This window comes from Tinamus guttatus, unplaced genomic scaffold, assembly GCF_059628265.1.
Source record: "Tinamus guttatus ecotype Peru unplaced genomic scaffold, ASM5962826v1 Tinamus_guttatus_pri_ptg000814l, whole genome shotgun sequence".
NCBI lineage: Eukaryota > Metazoa > Chordata > Aves > Tinamiformes > Tinamidae > Tinamus > Tinamus guttatus.
In genome coordinates, this window is record NW_028289348.1 from 222,373 (window position 1) to 239,320 (window position 16,948).

General features: G+C 40.2%; 1 protein-coding gene across 2 annotated transcripts in view; it reads left to right on the forward strand.

Annotated features, from left to right (window-relative positions):
* The window catches only part of SLC44A5 (solute carrier family 44 member 5), a 74,326-nt gene that overhangs the window by 49,760 nt on the left and 7,618 nt on the right, over nt 1-16,948 (forward strand). For both annotated transcript variants that reach the window (XM_088537568.1, XM_010216646.2), the window contains exons 5-19: nt 24-108; nt 1,798-1,926; nt 2,675-2,735; nt 3,981-4,104; nt 5,329-5,412; nt 6,700-6,812; nt 7,038-7,169; nt 8,613-8,712; nt 9,867-9,959; nt 10,844-10,931; nt 12,211-12,473; nt 13,123-13,217; nt 13,617-13,720; nt 14,595-14,668; nt 16,456-16,526. In XM_088537568.1, coding sequence (XP_088393694.1) covers nt 24-108; nt 1,798-1,926; nt 2,675-2,735; nt 3,981-4,104; nt 5,329-5,412; nt 6,700-6,812; nt 7,038-7,169; nt 8,613-8,712; nt 9,867-9,959; nt 10,844-10,931; nt 12,211-12,473; nt 13,123-13,217; nt 13,617-13,720; nt 14,595-14,668; nt 16,456-16,526 — 1,616 coding nt within the window. The remainder of the gene's footprint in view (nt 1-23; nt 109-1,797; nt 1,927-2,674; nt 2,736-3,980; nt 4,105-5,328; nt 5,413-6,699; nt 6,813-7,037; nt 7,170-8,612; nt 8,713-9,866; nt 9,960-10,843; nt 10,932-12,210; nt 12,474-13,122; nt 13,218-13,616; nt 13,721-14,594; nt 14,669-16,455; nt 16,527-16,948) is intronic.

The window sequence follows — 16,948 nt, forward strand, 5'->3', positions numbered from 1 at the left end:
CTGTCTTATATCCACTTCTATAGGAACAAGACCCTTTTGTTTTACTTCAACATTCTGAAATGTGCCAGCCCAGCAGTGTTAATAAACCTACAGTGCCCTACAACACAGGTGAGTAAGATGCAGACAGAAAACATCCTTCCTGTTTTTTAGTCATGTTGCTTAAGAACTAAACACGCATGTGATGCCATGGCTGTGTTAGAGGAGCAGAGGCAGGGCTCCCTGACCCTGCTTGCTGCTGAAGCAGTAGATGCAATTCACCTGCAGGGAGCAGAATGTGGTCTCAGGCAAGTTGGCCACAATCAGTGAAGTCCAGTGCTACTCTGTGTGTGGGCTGCTATGCGGTAGCCAGTTTACTAATTACAAGCATTAAATGACTTTTTATTGGACTGTCATTTACGAATGGTTCCCATTCCAGCTTTTCCTTACTCCTGATCCCCATCCTTGCCAGATGCTTTTGGCCCATCAGTTAGTGTGACTATGTGGCACAGTGATGTAACCCTCTAGCAAGGGGGAGCAGGAACCCTCCTGAAGCTGGAGAGGTGCTAACAGAGTGGAAACTTTACTGGTCAGCAGAAACTTTGCATCAGGGAGCCCGGGGGGCCCCAGTGGTGGTGTCACCCCACATGCTACGAGCTAGTTCACAGTGGCAGGACAGCTCAGGAATACCTGACTGGTGCTATGGTCAAACTGGCACTGATCCTGAATCCACTATGGTGACACACTTATTGGAAAAGGGTGTTGCTATTTTATCCATTTTCAGATATGCAACATCCCCAAAACAGAGACAATTTTGAAAGCTGTTTGTTTCTGCAGATGTTTAATACTCAGGTCCTTTGTGAAAATGCTGAAGAAACTTTTGATGAAAATTCCTCTTCTAAACTGTAGGCAAGGTCCTTCTATCCCACTTACAGCAAAAAGTTTGTGACAGAAAGCAAGAATTGAGCATGGAGAAAGTCTCAGTTCTAGAGCCAGGCTGTGGGTTTACAAAGTAAAGTGAGACTTACTTCAAGGGCAGGAAGCCTGCCAAGTCTGGCTCCTGGGACAGCCGTTTCTCCAGTACATAAATCAAGCTGCAGCCTGCAGGTGGGTGCATTCATCAAACGCCAGTGCTCACACAGTTTCTCACACAAATCTTGTTTATATTGGCTTTGCCAAGATTGCTGAGGATTCTCTTCCTGGTGTGTGCACCCTACCTGGGGACTGGGGAGCTTCATCATTAGTCGGTGGTGCAAATAACCACCTTCATATGAGTGGCACACACCTAACTTGGCTCCAGCAGTGTCACTGCAGAGAGAGGGTGGAGGGGTGAAGTGATTCTAGCTGCATGAGACATTTCTGTACGAATGTAATGGAAACGCCACATGTCCTGTGAAAGCAGCTCCTGCAACAGCTTGCCCCTGTATGCCCCTGCTGCTGGAGGTGAAGCAAGGGAGGGACCGAAGGATTTTTTTTTGTCTGAGGCTCAAAAAATGTGTTGTGTTTGTCTACCAGAGCATGCGGGAGCAAAGAAGATACAAAGGGTGTTTAGATATGACATTTATGATAGATTTTGAAAGTGTGTTCTATCAAAGGATTTTATGTGTTGATCTAAGGATCTGAAAGAAAAAAATGTTGTCCCTTTCTAAATACTACAGTAAGTATTACAGCAGTCTCATAAAACAGTGCATTTTTATAGAAGGCCACTTTTTTGTCATCTTCTGTTGTATTCTTCTGTATTGCATTGACTTTCTTCCCCTTTCTCCACCTCCAGTGTGTCTTTACTGCCTTTTTTTTTTCTTTTTTTTTTTTTTTTTGCAGCTCTGCGTCTCAAAGTGCCCAGAGAGGTTTGCAACCTACATAGATGTTCAGGCTTCCTACAGATATAAAGTAGATCACTGGAATTACTTTAAGCAGTTCTGCAAACCTGGTTTTAACAATCCTCGCAAGGTGTGTATGTATCAACAGGTGATGCAATACAATTTTGCTTCAAGCATTATGTAATAGACGTGGTTTTGCTGAGCTACATCAAAGCAACAAATTATTACAGTTTCATCAAATGAGGAGTTGTCCCATAGATATGGTTTGACACTGATTTAATCAAGGCTGAAGGTCTCATAAGCACCCACAATCTCAGAATCTTTAAATGATTGCTATTAGTTTAAAACATATCTGCATTTACCCATGAAATTGCAGTGCTGTGGAAGGTGGTCTCCTCCAGTACTTAGGTGCTCTGCACCAGGAAAGCAGAACCTCTCAAACAAACCCTCAGGGCTTTTGAGAGTTATCCACAGCCACTTAGTTAATATCTTTAGCTAGGAAAATTAATGTCTTTGGTGTAATCGGTGTAATATTCATCTTATCCTTAAAACACATTGCAAAACAACTGGAATGAGTTGTGCTGTGTTTTTATTCTTTAAGAGTAAAGTTGAAGAGTAGGCAAAGAACAGTTGCCCACTCCTGGTTTAGGTGCTGATCCAGTGAGAACAGGTATTTCCGTCTTTGTCAATAGGAAATAATATTTTTTTCTCAAATCCCATGTGGCAGTTTGGATTCTCAAATTATGAATGTTTTGCCTCTCCACCTGTTTAGGAAGAGGCAAAAAAGCACAGTTTGGGACATTTTCTCAGATTGAGTGGGAAATGAAAAGCACTTATTCACCTGTGTGTTCACCAGTTCCTACTCTTCTGCTTTTCAGTCTGTTGCTCAAGTCCTACGTGATGAAGATTGCCCTTCAATGATCATTCCAAGCAGGCCTTGTGAGTGGCTGTACTTCTTATATATGTCTCAGCAGAGTATTAGTGTCCCCATTAAAGGACAATCCGTTTTGAAAAGTGTTTTTGTGACAAGGTTGTTAGGAGCGATCCACTATCTCCCAGTGACATCCAAATCAATTTTAGACAGCTTTCAAGTATAAAGATATTTTTTTCTAACTGTTATCCAGTAAAGTTCAGTTTGTGATCAGATCAAGCCAAGCTCTGTCTTGCTCACACATCATCACTAACAGTGAAAACCATACAGTTTGAATGATGCCTTCTATATGTGAGACCTTCTGTCACTTCTTGCCTGTGAGCAAGTAACCCACTGGCATCAAGCAAGTACCACGAGTGTGGAAAGGCTGGATGGCTTTCAAGGTTCAGATGATCCTTGAGCCCAGTTACATTACAGCTTGCTGTTCGGTGGTAGGTTGATTCTACGGGACTTACAGAAGAATAAAAGAGGAAAAAGATGATTTTGCCATCAAGATCAGTGGGTATTTCTAAATAGGCACTTGCAGGTCTTAGGGCTGATCTCAGCCACAGGATTGTAATACCAGGAGCATCTGCCATTGGCCCAGAAGCTCCTGCAGAGAAAGACATACCTGCTTATTTTTCCATTTTAAAGCAAAAAACATAAACCAGGGACAGATCATCAAAAAGAGAAAGTCTGGATTCAGCTAAAAAATATATTTTAAGTGATTTATTGATCCAAAAAACAGAAAGTTAATTTGCAAGAATCTAATATCTTCTTGTAGGCTGCAGCAGAGTGGAAACATTACTAGGGGAGAAAGTGAAACAGGTAACTTAATTATTTCCTCAGAATAGTTTGTGGGGTAAATAGTCTATTTTTTCCTGCATGGCGACTGGTTATTGAAACTTGGCATCAGTGTCTGTTGGAACTTCATAATGAAAGCACAGACTTGCTATATAAAGTTAATGTACGGTTGTGTAGGAGGACTGACCTCCTCCTCAGACTGAAAAACGTGAGTTTTTGCAGCAAAAGACAGGGTGACATAAGTGAGGACGTAACTATCTGGTTTTCTTTCTTTTATAATTCTCTCCTTCCTTTGTCTAATCAGTAGTTTTGTCGACATATCAACATTCATGAAGTGAAAAATCGGAAACAATTTAAATATATATAAGCAATAATTTCATGTAAAATACAAATGATGAAAGTGGAGCTTGATTAAATGTAATGTACCTCCTGTGTTTTTTTTTTTTTTTTTTGGTGTGTGTTTTGAATAGTTCTTAAGAGATGCTTTCCAGACTTCTCCACAAAGAATGGTGTGCTAACTGTGGCAAATCAGACTACCTTCAAGGATGGAAGAGGAAAGACCAGAAACGTAACTGATCTGAGGGAAGCTGCAAAGTAGGTTTTACTCTTCAAGACCACTTTTTCTTTGTTGATTTCTGAGTTTGTGAATTAATTTAGAAATTAAAAATAAAAGTCAGAACCATTGTAGCAGATAAACAAAGCTAACTAGACTTGTGAGGAAGTGGTATCTTAATGCCTGAATCTGCAAAATCCTGGTAAGGAAAACCAGCCCTGTGATCTGCAAAAATGAGTTGAACTAAAAGTTTGAGTCTGTCTCAGAGTAACTGGTTGTCAGTTTTTAAATAATTCTTGCTGGTTTTCCTCGCAAAAGTTAGTACTAAGCAGAGCAAAAGAAGGCTCAAAATGAAACCCTTATGCTGCAAGAGATAGGCTTTAATGACCTTGGCTGTATGTGCATGTCATAGGCCCCAGCTAATCGTCTGCCCCAGTGCTACAGACATCCCACCCGTCAAAGCTGCTCCTGCTGAATTGTTTAGCAGTGACTGAGGGTTAAAGAGTGCTGGGCTCTCTGGAGCTTGGCAGAGGGGCAGCCAGCAGCGCCTGTCCCGGCCACCTCAGCCGTGGTGGGGGAGAGCTGCTGGGATAACCCCGCTGGACCACACGCTGCCAGCCCGCAGCCTGCCTGAAGGACGGAGGATCTTCTTGCATCTTTCTTGTAACCTTGGCTGCCCTGGTAGCACCTACCTTTCATTGCATTCCTTTCTGCTGGCATCTTCAAATACACTGCCTCATTTCTTCCTAAGAAGAAGTTAATGTTGGAGGGTGCTTTGGAGGGTCGCAAAACAATCCCGCAAGGGCAGCTTATTGGGCAGCTTATTGCCTATCCATGCTGTTTCCTGCCTCTCTGCTCTTGGCAGTCCAAGAGTTGCAGCTGTATGACTTTGGGGACTTTGTAGATCTTAATAGCACCTCTTTTTTCTTTTTTTTTTTTTTGTATTTGTAGGTAGTTAAGTATGATGATCATTAACACCCCTAGAGCTTTTTTAATAATTCTTTTTTTGGAGGGAGCAGTACAGATCATTTTACACTGGCCTTTTTGGAGGATTTCTAACTTAGCTGAATTTTCATTGACTTAACCGAACTTGATGTTTGCTTTGTTACAGAACAGGAGATGCGTGATAGTAACATAGCTCTCTTATTAGCAATTATATTTCAACTTTTTTTTTTTTTAACTTGACCTGTTTTTTGTTTGAATAAATTCTCTGGTTTCATAGGTAAAGCAACCTTTTCTTTGGATTGTTTTTTTTTTTTTTTCAGTGGCATCAATACTGTCCTGGATGCAAGATCAGTTGGAATGAAAATTTTTGAAGATTATGCCAGTTCTTGGTATTGGATTTTAATGTAAGATTTTTAACAGGTATTCGTAATTTTTCCAAATTCACTTTGGACTGTTCAAGAAATTAAAAAAAGATCATGTATATGTTTGTTACCAATCCTACTATGGAACTCAAGGAACAACTATAATTTCTTTTTATCACATAGTTGTAATGCTGTTCTAATGATTCTATACATTAGGTAAGGACTGCACAGCATGCACACAGAGCATCAATTATTCTTAAGCAGGCTTTTGATGTTTTACAAGGCAGAAAAAGCATAGACTGTGACTTCTACTGTAGAATCCAATTCCAAAACCAAAGGAAAACACAATTAAGAGACTTTCAGACTAATTGCATTTGATAAGTGCATTACTATGTATATCTAACAGGTGATTTTTTAATATAGTTAACAATATCATAAATTTTATACTGCCAATGCAGTGGGCAAAGCAACACCAAGCAATAGCTGCAGATTGTTTTGAGGAATGTCTTCAAAAATTCAAACAAGTCAATCAGAAGGGAAAATAAGTCATGCTAGGAAACCTTTAAAGGGCTAAGTTTTAAAGTCTGAAATTTCCAGATAAGCTGATGTGCTTCCCTTTCTTGGTCCTCTGCCTTCCTGGCTTAGTTTGCTTTAGAATTTTTAGTAATTTTGGTTGATTATGATCAGGCTGACCCATATTGCGTCTTAACAAGAAAAACAAGCTGGGAACATTTGGAAGAAAAGTTTTTGACGCAGGAAAAAAGAGATTTTAAAGGTTTTATAAGTCTATTCTAATATAATATTCTTCTAACATCTGCTGAAAACATTGGAGAAATGAAACATTCTCTCAAGCATCTCAGCTGAATGTTTGCTGGAGGGGGTTATTATTCATACTGCTTTATGACTGGAAGCCTCAATACCTCACCGACTAAAATGGCCTTTTGCAGTCATTTCCTCTTCCACTTTCCTTTTTGTGCTGTATGGTTTTGTTCAGACCATAGCCTGAAAAAGGCAGTTTGTTCTTCAACTGCTGCAAATGACGAAGTAAGCAGTACTAGTACCATTCTGCCAAGATGGGAGCCCCAGTATGTGCAATAATTCTGGCGCGGAGAATCCTGAGAAGTTATCATAAATAAGCTGCTAGTTTCCAATAGCAAGTGCTATTCAAGAGGATATATTTCATAAATACATTTTGAAAGATTTCGAAATACATTTTTTTAATCTTTCCCATGTGAGATGAAGTGATCCTCGTTTGGAGGACCGGGCATTTCAAGAAAGTGAAAATGTTCATTTTTTTTTCCCTTATCTTTCTGTCTCCTCTCTTCCCAGTGGGCTGTTCATTGCAATGGTTGTGAGTCTGCTCTTCCTTGTGCTATTAAGGTTCACAGCTGGGGTACTTTTTTGGATCTTCATCTTTGGTGTGATCGGAATTATAGGATATGGTAGGTGCATTCTGCTAGCTTCTTTGACTATTTTTTGTTAGCTCTTGATATTTCTTTTCTATAGATGTGATTTTATAATTCACTAGTCTCATAATAGTGCATTTCTGGGTTTTGTTTAGCTAACATGCTAAGAAAAAACACTTGAATTGTAAAACATTTTTATTTTTTAAACTTGTATCTCTGCACTCTTCAGAAACTCTTGGGTTTTATTGATTGTTTTTAAAGGTACCTGGCATTGTTATTGGGAGTACAGTCATCTGAAGGGAACACCTGGATCTGACCTCACTGTTTACGATATTGGATTCCAGACAGACTTCAGAGTGTACCTGCAGCTGAGGCAGACATGGTTAGCATTTCGTAAGTGCCCTTTAAATTTTGTATCTGTTCATGGGTGTTCACAAGAAGCAATCACTGTCTCGTGAGACTTTCTGCCCTGATAGGTCTTCTCCTTGAGTTATGTGGCACAGTAAGCAGAATGCATTCTATAACAGACATTCTTTCCTTTTCCACAATGCATGGTACTAATTGTGCTAACTTAACCAAGCTAAATTGGAATGAGGACAACTTTAAAGAAACAGGATTCTGTGTGGGGGATTTTTTTTTCCCATGAGGAAACATCTCAAAATAGTTGTTAAAGTCCAGATAACAAAAATCTATCACAATGAAGTCTGTGGCTCTGAGCATCACAGGAGTTACTGCCAAAGGTTGCTCTGGTGGAGAGGGGGGCTGACACTACCTGGGGACATCAGTGACTGTGTCTGGATCCAGAGGCTGTCTAAGCTGCATACCTGAGACACCAATTCCCATCTCCCAGGGATAACCTCCAGACAAGCAAGGACATAAGAATATTACCCCCTCTGCCTCCTCCCCAAACCTTCCTGGTTTCAGCTGGGGGAGGCAGGCTCCACTGCATGCAGCCATGCTTAGTACTGCTTGGCTATTTAGAGGTTGCCCGAGGCACCCCAAATTAATGAATATGTCTCAGAATCAGAGGAGATTGCTTCAGGCATTAAGAGTCCTGTCCTTTCCTGCTAAACTTTAGAGAGTTTTTTTGCTTTCTTCAGAAGTTGGTTTTGAACTAACACAAGTAGAAATCAGGCTGAAGCTGACAGGATTTGGGTTCTGGTTCAAATATTGCTCTTAACCAAGGAACATCATTCTCAGATCTCTAGCCTCAGACCACATCAGTATGATTCCAGCAGCACTACTGCAAGCTGAAAATAATCTGCCCCAAAGTGCCCTGGCCTGGCCTCTCCTCTCCTTTTTAAAAATGAGATGAAAGGAGTGCCTGCTAAGCAAACGTCCACATGAACCTATTGATTTAAGTGCATCTAAATGTTGACATAATGTGCATCAAAGAAACATACTTTTTATGAAGAAGTCATAAATTTGGGGTTGCTAAGTTGACTCTCGGTCTAGTTTTTGATTATTTTATTGCATCTAAGTACAGCCACAGTAAAATATGAACATTGAAAATGTTTGTTTATGAATTAAAAATTTAATGGTAAACTGTATTAAGACTAAATGCTACAATTATTTTTAAAAAGTGAATGCTTATCTTTGTCTAAGGATGGTATGTTCCATCTTTCTTCTGAAATTAAAAATGCTAATGTGAGGGTCCATGTTATGACCAACTCTGGTACATAGAATTTCTCTTGCAGTGAGAGAAAGAACTACTTTATCAGAATTTTGTGGAGTTCATGAACAGTAATGTAAATGAGGATAATACTACCAATTCACAGAGATAGCATACTGGTTTGGTTCCTGAAAAAGATATGTATATATTTTTTTGTTTTACAGTGATAATACTATGTGTTGTTGAGGTTATAATCATATTGATGCTGATATTCCTGAGGAACCGTATCCGGATTGCTATTGCACTGTTAAAGGAAGGCAGTAGGTATGTTTGTCTGATTTAAATATATCTTTAACTTTATTAAATGCCTTCTACAGTGCATTCTTTCCGAGTTTTGTCTTCCCCAACCAAAGGCAAAAAGTTGGAGGCTGAAGCACAGCATGGGAATCACTGAGCAGAACAGGTATTACAGGGAATACCAGTTCATTGCTAATGAAATCTTCTGCAACTACTAGTGTTGACCACAGCACTAAATTCTGGCATCACCTGTCATTCCACTCATTAGTGCATGCTGATTAAAATACAGAAGCACTTTAATGTTCTGCAACACTTTTGTTCACAGCCTTGACAGATAGAAGCATTTCAGAAATTTCATAAACTTCCTACTGAGAAATGAAAATATCCTCTTTTTCAGCAGTGTGGAAAGGTCACTTAGGGGGGAAATTTTTATTTAGAAAGAAACACTGTAAATAATTACTGTAGACTTAACAGACAGTGTCCTGTATTCAGGAATATGAAAAACTAATTGCTAATAACTGTGAATCAAATAATGTTTTTAGTACCTTTTAACTATTCTCTCAAAAAGATTACAACTTATCATATAATTAATTGACTTGAAATCCATAGTTAGGAACAATGAATGATCAGTTTGTTGGAGTAACTGTCCATAGCTTGCTAGACACTAGCGAGGCTTCCCAGGAACTGCTGTCCATGGTTAGAAAGTAGTGGTTGCTTCTCGGATAACGTAAGGGTGTGCCAAAGTATCTGCTATTAGGGCAGGAAAGGGGCTTGCGAGAGTCCTCAAAGGCAAAGTGGTGAGGGGTGAAGGGAGGGCACAGGAGCTGAGCAGTGCGGGGCATAGAGATGAAGGGTAATGTCTGCAGCAGGCACAAACAGGTGGGATTGAAATGGGTTTATGACCTGGAAAGACCAGGATCTGAGAAACAAGCGTAGAAAAGAGCAAGTGGAATTGGGAGACAGGTCTCAACGTGGCAGATAGATGACGATGCCAGTGAAAGAGCGATAGAAGGGAAGCTCTTTGAAGATAGAACCTGCAGTGCTCTGAGATTCCAGTGCTAAATTATGTTGCTGGTATCAATAGGTAGCTCAAAGCAAAAAAGATAATGACAGACAACTAGATAAAAAAGCTTTTTTCTTAAATCATTGTAGCTTTCTGATATGTTTTGTTTCCTTTACAGGGCTATTGGCTATATAATGTCTACATTGTTCTACCCAATAGTCACCTTCTTACTCATTGCAATTTGTATTTCCTACTGGGCCGTGACAGCTGTGTATCCTGCCTGTGTATCTGTCTGGAGAGGTCTTCTGCTCCACAAGACCAGGTGGTGCTCCACCACCTTAACCCAGCAGAATCAAGAGGGCCCCTGTTCTATGGACGCAGAGTTGTTCCTCACTACACATTTGGATGTGATGTCGAACTCTGAGAGCGGATCTTAACTTCCTTAAGATGAAATGGACCAAAATTTGTGCTAGGGCAGGGGGAGTCAAACTAGGCTCTGTGTACTACCTAAGGTTGTCTTTAAGGGGTAAAATAGGACTGTAAGCAAAGAGTAAATATGGTCTTTACAGTACTGCATGTACTACAGGCCCCATGTTAATGATCTCTGGTTTAGCTGAAGCTTCAGGTGATTTTTTGCTCAGAAAAATTACAGGAAAGGAATGAGAGAGGACTGAGCCCTCTCTAAAATGTATAACAGCAGCCGCCAACTGTTTGTTCTTGGGATGGCAAGGAAAAAGGAAATTTTGCTTTCTGAAAACAAATTGTTTTTCTTTTATGTGCAAAAATGTTCAACTGTTGCTGTGCTGGACAGTGTAATCTTACCTTGTGCTTTGTGTCTGCTTCCACTAGAACATGAGCTGACAAAGACGCACTGGGTGATGTGCCTCACCATAGCTAGATACACAGGACAGCCTGAGGCAACTTGCAGGGTAATTTCCCTTGCCTATTCTGGGCAGGAGTTATCATAGTTCAGAGGTGGAATTTGCCTTGGTTTTCCAGATAATGGGAGAATTCAGTCTGGTCTGCCGTATAAATCTCGCCTAACAAGAATAATATTTCTGCTATTTGCACAAGTTCTTTAGAGCTCCCACTGCAGAGTCTTAAGTTGTCCAAAGCCTACAGTTCTGTGATTCTTCCTTAAAGCCGTTCATTCAGTTTTCTGGCTACATCAGGAGAGCCTGTGTATAAAGTAATGGCTAATCAAACACTGTGCAAGTATGCAAACCTGAGTTGTGACCCAGAGGTAAGTGTAACTAATGTTTACCTCTAATAAAAGGGTATGCTAATTGCGTTTCTTAATTGATATTAAGCCCTTGTGTAGTGCCAATAGAAAACATTCATATTTTAAGCAACATTCATATTTTAAGCAATGATTAATCTTGTTAAATATGTGAATAGTACTTATTGTTCAAATGATGTTTTCTTTGTTCAAAGCAATTTGCAAAAATACCCTAATTAATCTGCCAAACTGTCTTATGAAGAAACTATATATTGATAGTTCTATTTTACAGGCTGAGAAATTCTTGAGACTTCTGTTTTGGGGTCTGTAAAAGGCAGTGGGCAATTTTAAAAGCTGGGCCTCAAATCTGCCCAAGGACAAGCCATATTTTAGAAGCAGAGACCCAAGTAAATATTGGGATTTTCTCAGCACAACAGTGGCCTTTATGAAGGTCCAAAATGTTTGGCTTTTTTCAATTAAATGTTATGACTTAAGTGTGGGATTTAATCCAAGTATTTTTTGAAAGCTGTAAGTATTTATGAAATGTTATATCAGCACAGTTATCTTTAGGTTTAAATGTCAGCAAAATGCTATATGTAAATATACACATATATATATTCAACAGAATGCTATAGTATCTGCATTCCAAATGATTCCCAACTCTGCTGATGCCTGAAAACTGAAGAAGAAAGCGATTAGAAATGAGTCATTTCTAATGTGTAGAAATGTCATTTCATTGTGTATTCTAGGCAAATGCATGATATAAACAACAGAGATAGGAAAAAGTAATTCCACTTTAGAGATGACTTCTGTTTTAATACTCCGAGATGTGTAAGGGAAGTTGTGATCACTTCCTCAGCTTGGATAGATTGTCATGGCTCATTTGATTTCAGTTCAAAAATGGTGATTTACCTAAGCTGCAGATTTGGCCTCTGGTTTTTAAATAAATAACATTTTTACTGTAGTATTTTTTCTTTAATGAAACTGAGTAGTTTACGTATCTTAAAAGTAGATTTCTGAAATTCAAGTTTCATTTGTATAAGTTCCAGGCAGAACTCTGGTGGTATTTTGTGTGGTGAACAGACCTGGTTATAAACTACAGAGTTCAAAGTTCAACACCTGCCTAACATATTAATATGAACCCTTAGATATATGAATATTTAAAATCTATTGGAGTACAGTGTTGAATGAGCTAATGAAACATCAAAAAATATGTGATTTGTATTAAGACTCTAAACTTCAGAGACTTTTTTCAGGAAATTCATTGCTATTATATTTTTTTTGTTTGTTTGTTTCTATGCAGACTTTTAACAAAACCAACGTGACCAAACTTTGTCCAGGTGCTCAGTGTACTTTTGCATTTTATGGAGGAGAAAGCCTGTACCATAAATATATCTTCATCTTTCAGTTAGCCAATGCCTTTGTCTTTCTCTGGCTGGTGAACTTTGCAATTGCACTGGGTCAGTGTACCCTTGCTGGTGCCTTTGCCTCTTACTACTGGGCCTTTAGGAAACCTGCTGACATTCCACTGTGGCCACTCTTCTCTTCATTTGGACGAGCAATACGGTAAGATTGTGAAGCTGGCTGTCATTCTTGTCACATTTCCTAAAGTTGCTCTTTTTACACCTAGGAAAATAGAGCCTAAAAAATCAAATGGCAATGGTTAGGTGTCGTCGTTAGGGACACAGCCTTTCTCATTATTAGAAATTCATCACCTCCTGTAAACCTAGATGTGATCTCCTGATTCATTAAGTACATAGTCTAATGGTTTTACTAGTTTGCTAATTACATCTAAGCTACAAACTTTTAAGTATAGTAGTTTTAAGAGTAGTGTGGTTATAACCATCTTTTGGTACACAAGGACTCTTAGATAAGAGATAGCTAGGCCTCATTCCACATGGTAGCAGGGCTGGTGCAGTCGTGTCCCATGGATACTCCATCCAAGCATGATTGCAGAGCATAGATCCCAGAACAGTTGCTTCTCTTCCACAGCTGTTTGGAGAGGTTTGCTGGTATCAGGTGAGCTCTAATAATTCCAGTCATACTGTGCACCCTGGGCAACCCTCACTATAGAGAGCACCTTTTCACCTGGGCACAGGCTTTGGATGAATATTAGGGGATATCTGCTGCTGGTAGGGAATTGTAGTATCACCCGCAGCGTAATCCGAATGCTGCTGTGAATGCCAGCCACTAAATAGCATTTATTTTGCATTAGGTACCATACAGGTTCACTGGCATTTGGAGCCTTAATTCTTGCAATCGTCCAGCTTATTAGAGTAATCTTGGAGTACTTGGATCACAAACTGAAAGGTGAGATTTATGAATCTGCTCTAAGTTACTACAAACTCATTTGACAAATTATTTCCTTTGCTTCCCAGGATGGTTTTTCAGCTATGATTATCTTAAGAGCCAAATCCCACATTGTTATTAGCCATTGCAGTTGTATTAGAAACCAATGAATCTTTGTTAATATACCCAAATCAAGTATATATCCTTGAGAGCTTAATGTAAGCGTTCAAGCAGGACTTGAATCCAATCTAATTGAAAGATAGTGAGCTAAATTTTGTTATGAAGGAGAGTCCATGCCTAGAAAAAGAGAAATAATGTTTCTGCTTTTCCTGCAATTCAGGATTTCCTTCTGTATATCTTTCTATGTTCTGCAGTCTCTTGGTGAATTCTCTTTGTGCTGTGCTCTCCCTTTTTTTTCAGGTACACAAAACTCCTTCACTAGATTTCTACTCTGCTGCCTCAAATGCTGTTTCTGGTGTTTGGAAAAATTCATCAAATTTATAAACAGAAATGCTTACATCATGGTATGTATTTTCTTTCTCAGCATGTGGTCTCCCCTGTTTAGTGTTAGGGCACTAAAACACTCTGGCCGCTCCTGGTTGGTCAACAGCCATCATTGAGTCTGCTGAATAAATGATAGGATTTAAGTCAGTTTTCAGGAAATGCATGTGGTCCTTACATGAGAACATGAGATTTTTTTCCTTGCAAACTCAGCCTTTCCTCTTGGCTGTATCTGTTGTTTCTCATACTCACTCATCCCCCCAAATAAGTGAGAAGGGATGGCATAATACTTAACTCTCCCTCTGAATCAGCAGTTCAAATCTTGATTCCAACAAGTAAGCTGGCTTGTTTCATATTGCATGTTGAAGCACTTTAACGCTTCTGTTAAAAGCCAGCGTTTTAAATAAGGAAGATAGGAGGCAGGTGGTGTCTGTATTTGCCCCAGGAAGTCACAAGCGTGCTAGAAGCTACAGTTATGTTACCCTGAAATAACCCTAACCGGCCTTCAGAAGAGAAATTTCAGGTTTTCACCTAAATAAATATACACTGATTTCAGACAGAGATGTCATTATCTAAAGCAGTGTCAGTGAAGGAATTCTACAATCACAGATCTGTTTTCTCGCAGGTGATTGTAGTGGCTCCGTTAATCCCATGTTCGCACAAAAGGTATTTCAGATTACTGTAGTCCTGAAGAGAAGATACTATTTTTGATAGTTTTATTTGCAGTAGGCAAACCTACTGCATTAATATCAGAACTCTGAAGAACTATGTTAATTTATCTTATCCTTGAAGACACTAGTCCAGAAAATAAAAATTAAAAAAAAAATCAATAGAATTACAGAAGGAGTTATCCTAATTAGTTAAAATACTTATCAAACAACTACTGTTATTTTGCAGATTGCCATATATGGTAAAAACTTCTGCACTTCAGCAAAAGAGGCATTCTACCTGCTCATGCGTAACGTGGTGAGGTAAGGTGCCATCTCCCCCTCCTTGGCTATGGCAGGATTTTCTGCCTTTGCACTCTGAGGACACACTTATTTCCTCTTCCAGCCTTGCTCTGAAAATTAATTTAAACTGGTTTTGCCTTCAGAAATATCCCTCACATCTAATGGCTAGTGTGTTTCAGCAAGCTGTCCGGCAGAGCAACGCAGGCAGTTAGTCTGATCCAGCAGACAGTCTTGTTAAGATCACTCTTTTATAATCATCAGCACCCTTATAGAATGTAATGAGGTCTACAGATACATGTCAGTGGGTGAATTATCTGCTATTTGTGTGTTTCTTGAGCTTTGGTCCATCTACTTTCTCTGAAAAGGAAAATGGAAAGATCTAAGGATTCAAATTTGTCCCAGAAAACTTATGAGGTGTTAGAGAGCAGCAAGAAAGGAGAGGGAGCACTTTGCTTTCAAAAACGGTATCTTTGATATGCACCATAGGCAGATCTCTCCTAGTGCAGGGAACTGCCCAACACTTTCCCCCAGTGCCTAGGTTGCTGCCAAGCTCCATGTTCTCTGCAGTATTTTCCCTCTTAGCTCCCAGCACTTTCTGAAATACAGGAAGATCAAAAAGCGTTGGAGAGGAACTTAGGAGCAGGCCATGCTGAAGTGATAGCCGACCACAGTAAAGCAGGTTCGGTAGTTCAAATTGTGTAGTGAAGGACTGGGAGGAGGAAGGATTCTGAAAGAGGAACATGGGGCAGGAAAGGACCGTTCATCCACTGTGTCTGCAGTATCCATGTCAGAGCAGGGCTGTCCACGCCATGCAGTGCTGATGCAAGGGGAGCAGCTCAGCCTTGCTGTCCTGTGCACTTCTGCTCCTCCTCTGTGAGCGGCAGCTAAGAAACAGGCATGTGATTCTGTTGTTTTCAAAGGAGATTTTTGTTGTCTTGTGTATTTTGGCTGTGACTCTGAACTCTTAACAGGTTAATGGTGGTTTGTTTTACCTAATGTTTGCTACTTGCTCATCTTTCCTGGTAGTCAGTGCTGGATCTCACCAGTACAGCAGCCTTCAGCACTGTCAAGAGGCTAGCAGTATCCCATTTTCCACGCCATTATTTACCTTCAGTTTCTGATGAGACAGTCTAATTGGATTTTGAGCAGAGGTTCTTTGCAATAAGTGTGTGTCTCACCCCTCTTCCTTACCCCTCCTTTGCTGTTGCTTTCAGTGAAAGGTGGACAGTGCAGAGTTGTTGCTAAACTTTTTGTCTACCTTCAGTAATTCATCTGGGACTGCCTCTGCTTTGAGATCTCCCACATGCAGGGTTGTACAATGACATCTCAAAATAATACTGTGTATTTGGCATATCCTGGAGCAATTATATGTGGCCAGGTGGCACTAAGAGACAGAAAACCTACAAGCCACCCTCACAAACACTGTGCTGTGTTTTGGTGTGCCTTGGCCTCCCATGGGCTGTCCTCACTCTGACTTTTTCTAAGCCTTTAGAAAGGCTTAAATAATGATGCTTTGAGGATGTTTTTGAACCAGTAGGGTCAATAAGCACTCTTTAAGTGCTGTCAGCAGTTGTGCTTCCTTAAGGCCTAACCCAGCAAGAGGATCAGTGCTTCATTTCCTGCTGGGCGGTAGGCCACTGCCTAGCCCTTCTCAATATTGCTTTGCTGCAGTGTTTTACTAGCAGTCTGGGAAATCAGCAGAAGACAATTCCTGATTACATTTTGCAAATTAGTCATAATTTTAAGGAAAAAAGAATATGAATGTCTGATTTGTGATGTTTCCGTATGATTTGTCCTTTGCTGAACAGAGTTGCAGTTCTGGACAAAGTTACAGACTTTCTTTTATTCCTGGGAAAAATTCTCGTTGCTGGTGGTGTAGGTAAGTTTAACTGGTTCTTCTTGAATGGTATGCTTTTATTTTCTGGTACTCCCAAGTTTGCCGTGTCCGTATGTGCTCAGTTAAGGGCTGCAGATTCTTGTGGATTTGACTATTCGGGAAGCTGTTCCTGTCCCCAAGGATTTACAAGACTGCCCTAGGAGGCATGTTGTTGTTTTCTTTTTCCACCTGTCTTTGTGTGCTCTTGGCAGCACCGTTTCTGTAATTGCTTTTACTGTTCTTGCATGCGTTGCTGGCGCAAGAACCGGCCCCCACGCTGCGAGCTGAGCAGGGCTGCGGCGTGCGGGGGCCGTGGGGGTCTGCAGCAGCGGCGCCCCAAGCTCTGCTGTGCTCGAGCCCCTTCACGAGATCCTCCCAGCTCTAGGAAAGAAAGCAACAAAATATTTCTCACATCCTTACAGGGT